Source organism: Dreissena polymorpha, chromosome 10, assembly GCF_020536995.1.
Source record: "Dreissena polymorpha isolate Duluth1 chromosome 10, UMN_Dpol_1.0, whole genome shotgun sequence".
Taxonomy (NCBI): Eukaryota; Metazoa; Mollusca; class Bivalvia; order Myida; family Dreissenidae; genus Dreissena; species Dreissena polymorpha.
In genome coordinates this window covers 2,527,278-2,535,848 of record NC_068364.1, presented here as the reverse complement: position 1 = coordinate 2,535,848, position 8,571 = coordinate 2,527,278, and the positions used below count along the sequence as shown (strand labels likewise).

The following is an 8,571-nucleotide window of genomic DNA, read 5'->3' as shown; positions in this document are numbered from 1 at the left end:
TTAAGTACTAATGTGTTTTGTTAATTGATCGAGTAAATTTAATAGTGTTGTGGAGGCTGGCAGAATACAATAGGTCCAATATCAATATCAAAAAGTCAATTTGTTCAAACGCCATTCATCAGGAACGCAATCCATCGTAATTGAAAGAATCTTAACGATTTGTACTAATATAGAATTTCGTGCAACAAATAGTTAATGAATGGGGCAGTATGCCCGATAATCGGTTTGTAAATGATCGGGTTGGGACCGTTTTTAGGCGCGGACTTGATTTGCACGATTCACAAAACATGTTCTTAACGTGTTATCAGTATTAAATAACGACAATCATTTGCAAACTGGTAAAGGCTACAAAAATTTCATTAAGGCTTGTTCATCACATTCCTATGATTTGGTCTAGGGAAATCCAAGCGTGCAGAAATATGACCCACGTCATTAGTTAATGGGTCTAATTTAAAGTGATATTATGAGCATTTTTCAATGTTGAAATGAGCTGAAAAGAATTAACAGGTCAAAAGAATTAGTTAAAATGTGGTAACTGACCAATTATCTACAACTCATCTTGCTACCAGTTGTTTATATAAAATACATGTTATTTTCGATATTTTACATGACTCCCCAGTCCTCTAAGCCAAAATGATCCGTAAAACAAAATTGTGTCTTTGTGTCGTTCTAACGAATCTGCATGAAAACTACATTTAGACTCACATCGTACATCGAATCATATCTGTCGTCAGTTGTCAAAAAGAAAGTACGGTTGATATTCAAATTGATTATTTTTCTCTTTCCGGGAAATTGTTTTAGTATGTTGGTGCTGCATAAACAAATATAAGTGTATATGAAGTGAAAACACCAAAAATAAACAACGGTTGCGATAGACACCTATATACTGTTAGATGCCCATAAAATCACTTTAAATGGGATTCGCGCAGTATGGTCACAGGCTACCATCTTCATTTTTAAGTAAGGTAAGGTTTTGTCGTCTCGGAAGCTACGCTGGTCGCTTTTGTCATAAGACGCATGTTCGCATGACGCGGATTTATAATTAATTATATACACGCAGCTTTTATATATATAACATTACGTCAATGTCTCAACCCTCATGATATATTTTATGCTGTTTTATTAAACTGACAATATCCAGAATATTTCTTTATCTGTGCGAATTAAATAAAAAGGTTTTTATATGAAACTCAAAATTCGATTTCATGTTATAACAGGGTGAACAATTATGAGATTGTTATATACAGAAGTGCGCTTTGTTGCGTGCTTAATACTTTCACAGCACGTTTGCAACAGCATTTTTTACAAACAAAATGGTACCTTCCGCGGCAAGAATCAACAACTACCATATTCAAACAATTTTGGTTGGGTCGTTGTAAGTGTGCTTTTTATTTGATATGAAATTTGTCTTGATTTGTTGTTTGAGTTGATTTGTGATTAAATTTAAATTGTAAGATTCATCTCAATCTTTATTTAAAATGAACATGAATTAACACGACCATATTTGAGACGCGCTCTGTGTAAAGGTGGTTTAATGCATCTGCGCAAAGTGTAGACCCAGATTAGCCTGTGCAGTCCGCACAGGCTAATCAGGGACGACACTTTCCGTTTGTATTATATTTTTGTTTAAAGAAAGTCTCTTCTCAGCAAAAATCAAGTTTAAGCGGAAAGAGTCGTCCCTGATAAGGCTGTGCAAACTGCACAGGCTAATCTGGGAAGACACTTTACGGACATGCATTAAACCCCCTTTTCACAGAGCACGGCTTTATATAATGTGCTGTTCTTAAATAAAATCACAATGCTGCATTGATTTGCAACATGTATTTGACAATAAGTCCACCACATGGTATAGAGGACTATTAAACCGCTTGTGTTTAAATATTGCCAACTTTACCCTGTACCACTTAGATGTGTATTTTTACGCATATGTTGTCCCTTAGAAAGTTACATTTAATTTAAAACTTTTTTTTTACTAAATTCTCGTGTAATAGGCTTCATTTCAACCCTTAGATACGTTTCACCCATCATTTTAAATTTCGTCGTATAAGATCACAATAAAATGTAAGTATTTTTAATCAACAATTGCCGGCCGTAATCTTTGAAAAGGTATCGTATGATTTCCAATTCATATATCCATGACAGTATTGAACCGTGTTTCATCCATTCCCTAAAAAATTTAATTCTATCATTCATTTCCGAAAATAAAAATTGTTTGGTTTTAATATTCACGCCGGGTATGCGGATACTTTGATAACAGATGGCACTTCGATACCAGATAACAACAAAAGCAACGCGCGAGAGTTCAGTTCTTCAGCTTTTTTGCATTTATGTTCTGTTCATTTGGTTTTCAGACACGTAACATTGTACTTCGTATTGCGGAGCAAGAAATTCGTGAGAAAAAAATGGATTATAAAAAAAAGATAACATTTTATCGATAATCATCATGAATTCGATGATCAGTACGTATGTCATCAAAATAAAAATACTTGGAAATAAATCAAGAACGTGCCAACTAATCGAAATAAAAGATCAATATGTCCTTTAATGTTACAACATGTTAAATTTAATTTAACTAACGTATTTGAGGAAATTCAAATGTTTTCAGAGTCGGATGCCAAATTTTCATGGACACTTCTTTTACCGATCATCTGAAAAAATGGCACTTCGATTCCAGATAACTGGACACTTTTTACCAGATATAACACACTCTATTTAGTGAATCAGAAATGCAGAATTCGCGGTTGAATACTGTTATAGTAAGCAGGCAATAAATAAAAATGTATGTACAGACGTAAATTAAAAACAAATTATCGAAACATGTTCATATGCCTTTGGCATGATAATAGAATGGAAAGGGAAGTGTAAAGGGAAGTGCTTCCTATTAGTAGAGCTCAATATAAATGGAGTTTTCCAATCTCTTTTAAATTTTGTGGTTACGCATTAACTAGTACAGTCTTCATGATGCGATTCTAATGAGCACCAATGACAAAGGATTTTATGAGGTGTATTGGCCGCTTTAAGACCCCTTGCTCCCCTTATCTAGAGTCCTGCTATAAGTTCAATTGAACACAGTCGTGTTGATCCACATGATCCGTTGTATTTTCAATTCTCTTAATCTCAATTTACCACGTAAAAACAAAATGATTACTTAGACAATTATTTTCGGTCTTCACTTGAAATATATGACTTCAGAAATAAGCATTCAAATCTTATTTAAAATGTGCACTTATAATATTAATTATATAAATTAATAGTAATTATACTTTTGAAAACGAACAACACCATTGGTTATATTTTACAGGTGTATGTAATTACGTTATGCATAGATTCCAAATGTGTCGGGCTTGACAATTCAAATTGATTCGTACTTCAAAATGGTTGGTAAGAATAGCCATAATATACATAAATGCATTTCAGGTAGAAGATAAAACTCGGTTATCAGAGTGCCCAATTTGTTGAAAGTCTATGATATCCGAAGTGCCCTATATCGGGAATCAAAGTATCCGCAACTTCATGAATACCACCTATTAAAACATTCTCTATCTTCGTTTATATTCTATTGAATACTATCAAAATTTCAGTATTTGAAGCACCGTGACTACTTTACATGCTGGAATATCAAACAATTTCTTACAATATTTCTAAGTAGTTTTATTTTGTTGAAATGTTTACTGTTCATCCAGTTTATGCTGTTTTCCGACCGAATTTTCTATTTTTGGAGGAAAATCTACCATTCTTCCGTGATTTTTTTCTTTGCAATAGAAAAGGATACACCATTTATAAACTCGACCATGCGCCTTGTCTAAAAAACTAATCTTTATGATGTAACTTAAAAAAAAACTGATGAACTTACCTCTCGCGCGTGGCTTTTGTTGTTATCTGGTATCGAAGTGCCATCTGTTATCAAAGTATACGCATACCCAGCGTGATATTACTTAATACCATATCTTTACACTATACCATTTTAAATTACATTTAAGCTTGTGAAGTTCGGAAAAACACAAAACCGACTCGTCCAAAATGAAGCATAAATATAAAATTTCTATACATTACACGATAATTAATCTAGAATATACTCGATGTTTATCCACCGTTGATTTGCTCAATCCCAGAATTACTCTCATCAATTTTGCATCACAATTAGAAAGAAAGAAGAAAACAACAATATCAACAGTCTAAAAAAAAGGAAATTGAAAACACACCGAAATCTTTCACATATATAATTCCCAATCAATAAAGATCTACGAACAAAAATTGTATTCGACCAAATTGGCCAAATTAATTGACATTTAAAAACTCACCCGTCAGAGTTATAAATTCATAAACAATGTTACTAAATTAATTATTGATGCCATGAAATTCCGTGAGGAGAAATAACAAGCTTTTGCTGCTTCTTAAAAAATATTAAATAAAATCCTAAGTTTTTAGTCTAACTATTATTATTTTGCTCTCTTCGAGTTGAATACTTCATTGTAGTTCGAGTTCATTTACATGATTTTATTTGAGTTGTACTGATGCACTTTGACTATATTTGGTTTACTTGTATGTTAATGGTTAAAAGCATTTGCCGATGTTGCAATAAACAAATTGAAACTTGAAACTATTGCTGAATAAATGTTGTTGGTCTTGTTAATGAATCATCCGGGTCTTATTTCAGCTATGCGTCTCTTTACTCCGTCATGTTTGTCCATCGTTCAAAGTAATCTACTAAAGAGGTAAATTATTTGACATAACTTTCGCATTTAGCTAAATATCCGGTTGCAATTATAGAGAAAAACTATGTCATAGTCGACGGCCCCTTTATAGAGATATTGAGATTTTCAAATAATATTTTAAGAAAATATTTAAAATTATCAAACCATTATTCTAATTTTAATATCGCATACTATAAAACGAAAAGATTGTATAAGGTAGCATTAAATATACAGTACTCATTATTTATTGTTTAATAGTTTACATAAAAAGAACATATTTTTGAACATGATAAGGAAATGTCACGGTTCTGGTCTGTGTTTATAATAATTAATTATTTTTTGTAAGTATTTATCAATTATATAATATGCTCTTTCTATAGAAGCAAGTTTGCAAGCAACAAATGTAGCCGCATGCAGTATTCATATAGGACATATCGCTTGGTTGGTTAGATTGAGTTGAAAGTAATTCGTATGCATTGTGTTATAACTGACTTCATTCAGGACTCTAATTTTCTCGAGTAGCATTTTAACCCATTTATGCCTAGTGGACTCTCCCAACCTTCTAAATTGGATCAATTTATTTTCAAAATTAGGGATGTCTAGTATATTCATTTCTATATTTAGACAGTTCTTACAGAAATTCCTTTAAGCAAATAGCGCAGACCCTGATGAGACGTCGCATCATGCAGCGTCTCCTCTGGGTCTACGCTGTTTGCCAAGGCGTTTTTTCTAGACGCTGGGCATAAATAGGTTAAGAACTCTAATGTTCTCGAGTAGCATTTTAATGAGAGCTGTAAGAGACAACAATCATAAAGATATCAAGCTTAGAGACAACGAATATCTACAACGGGATTATATATGGGCTGTGCTCTGTGAAAAAGGGGGTTTAAGGCATGCGCGTAAAGTGTTATCCCATATTAGCCTGTGCAGTCCTCACAGGCTAATCAGGGACGACAATTTCCGCTTTTATGATATTTTATGTCTTAAAAAAGTCTCTTTTTAGCAAAAATCTAGTTTAAGCGGAAAGTGTCGTCCCTGATTAGCCTGTGCGGACTAATCTGGGACGACACTTTCCGCAAATGCATTAAACCCATTTTCATATTGCAAGGCTCATATATATGTGATTTTAATTCTGAAGACAACGAATTAATGATGTTCTTTTCGAGATTCAAAGTTGCTGCGCGTGCAAAGGTCGATTTTAAACTTATACACGCAAATTTCTATAAAAGGAAAAAGCTTCGCAGAGAGGCTTTACGTAAAACTCGAACATGTAGCCTCGAATTAGCGCATTCTGATAAAAAAATGGTGTAATTTTTATTGCAAACGTATGTGTCCATTAATTGTGAAAATTATGTTTTATATTTAACCCATTTATGCCTAGCGTCTAGAAAAAAAAAAACGCCTTGGCAAACAGCGTAGACCCTGATGAGACGCCGCGAGGCGTCTCATCAGGGTCTGCGCTGTTTGCTTAAAGGAATTTCTGTAAGAATTATTCTAAATATAGAAATAAATAAACTAGACATCCCTAATTTTGGAAATAAATTAATCCAATTTAGGAGGATGGGAGAGTCCACTAGGCTTAAATGGGTTAAGAATTTGTTGACAGGTAAACAACGTTTAGTTTTTGAAGCTACTTTTGCAATTTGATCAAACATTTTCATTATTTATTTAATGGTAAGTCGTCATTTTAACGATTGCTATGTTCAACATTTAATGTTATCACAGAGGAAGAAAACTCCCGATGCATGGGGTTTAGCAGCAATTTCTGATAGGGCAATCCATTATTACATGTCATTGCTAGTAAGTCACAGAACCTGTGTGTACATGTTTTAGTTACATTATTCTTTACTGGACTTTGCATTAACTATTCTTTTTGTTCATGCAGGAATGAACATTCGTTTCGATAATGTATGCATCTTAGTTGATAAACATCTGTCTATGATGATATAATTTTTGATTAAAATCAAGGGACATTTGCTGTTAAGCCATGCACTAGAACAATAATATAGTTAAATCTATTTGTTTACAGTAAAATAACAAGTTTTCGACAAAAGTGCTACTGATTCAAAACAGAATATGTGCATTTTGTTAAAACATGTTAACTAATACTCTTGAGCTTGAATAATGTAAAGAAAATATTAGTTTGTTTAACCCAGTCTAGCGTCTAGAAAAAAGGCATTGGCAAACAGCGTAGACCCAGATAAGACGCCGCATCATGCGGCGTCTCATCAGGGTCTGCGCTGTTTGCGTCAATGAATATCTGTAAGAAATATTCTAAATAAAGAAATAAATATACTAGACATCCCTAATTTTGGAAATAAATTGATCCAATTTAGAAGGATGGAAGAGTCCACTGGGCATAAATGGGTTAAACTTACCTCTTGACTGAAGCTTTTCTGAAAAGCCAATCTGCGTTTGGCTGCCTCTGCGTCCGTTGTGGCTGTCATAATTGTTTCAACATTCATTATTGCGCCTTATGTGTTCGGTATTCCTAATATATTATAATGTTTTCAATACCAAATGCAAAATGAACTTCACAAACTATTTTTTGAATTTTAATTAATATTTTTAATAATATTATAGTGAAAGCGTGAATGAATTTCTTCTACACTGATTTATCTGGTATTACAAACAACTGTTTCTAGTAATTGTTATTCCATTCCAGTAGTCAAATAAATTGTCATTCATCTGTTTGTAAACGCAAAGCACTTGTAGAAGTCAATTGGCTATCTGATTGTGAGTTCTATTTGTTCAACACTGTCAATAATTTAAACAATTATTGGCGCTTATTTTCAATCCCGATTTTGAAAACTAAATAAGAACTAAGTGATGTCCGTAGCCAATAGCATACTTTTCTGAGCTCGTCTGGGTTTATATACTACCATATTGATTCATCGATAGTTACATAAATTATTAAGATTTTCACTGAAATATTATCCCACGCGTGAATTCGCGTTCTAAGCTAACGATAAATACAACTTGAATTCTCAATATTAGCCATATAACACTTTTAACGACGTCAAGTACGCATTAGCCCCGACAACAACAATCACGCAGACGCATTATTCAATCTGAATCAATGACTTAAAAGTTTTATTTATTTGTTCTGAAATCACAAATAGCTACACATTCATTGAAAAGTCATTCAATATCGTTTTAAGCTTTTGTCTCATCCGAAGCTGTAGCGACAAGTCAAGTTTTGCTTGTAGAAGCATTGACAGCGCCGTATAGAAGCATTGACAGCGCTGTATGCATTGATTTGAAATTTCCGTACGTCTATACATCAATGAAATAATCGCGTTTTTACAATAATGGGAATGCTCATGACTATATTAGGATAAATTGAGTTTACACCGAGTCCTGCCCAGAAGTTTACAACATTTATCTGTCAATAGACGTGCAAAGTTGTTTCTATGAGCAACATTTTCGGAGCGTTTTCACAATTGTGAGCAGCATTATAACGGAAGAACGTTCATTTGTTAAGTTGCTTATGACACTACCTGACTGATGTTTTATGTTTTAAGATACATGTTATGTGTAGAGAAATCGCCTTTGAACATTTATATAGTAAGTAATATTAACAATGTGACTTGCGCATGATGTTACATTTTGTTTATTTAACGCTCGACACTACTATATAAATTCAATAAAACAAATAAAAACTGATGTATGATTAACAATCGAATAGCAGCATTTCAACAAAGCGACGTGATGTACGCTCATCTGAGTAGATTGTTTCATTATACGTATATTTGTTATATCTACTGCGTTGTATCTACTACGTTGCGTATTTATTTTACTATAAATTAACCATATAACAATGAATTGTAATCATCGTTCACGAAAACATCGTTGTCAATAATTACATTACTATTAA

The 8,571-nt window shown here is 33.1% G+C and overlaps 1 protein-coding gene across 1 annotated transcript in view; it reads right to left on the bottom strand.

Annotated features, from left to right (window-relative positions):
• Positions 1-7,545, bottom strand: part of LOC127848568 (tyrosine 3-monooxygenase-like) — a 48,112-nt gene extending 40,567 nt beyond the window's left edge. Inside the window, exon 1 of the mRNA XM_052381100.1 lies at positions 7,073-7,545. Coding sequence (XP_052237060.1) covers positions 7,073-7,159 — 87 coding nt within the window. The 5' untranslated portion in view covers positions 7,160-7,545. The remainder of the gene's footprint in view (positions 1-7,072) is intronic.
• Between the last annotated feature and the right edge of the window lie 1,026 nt (positions 7,546-8,571).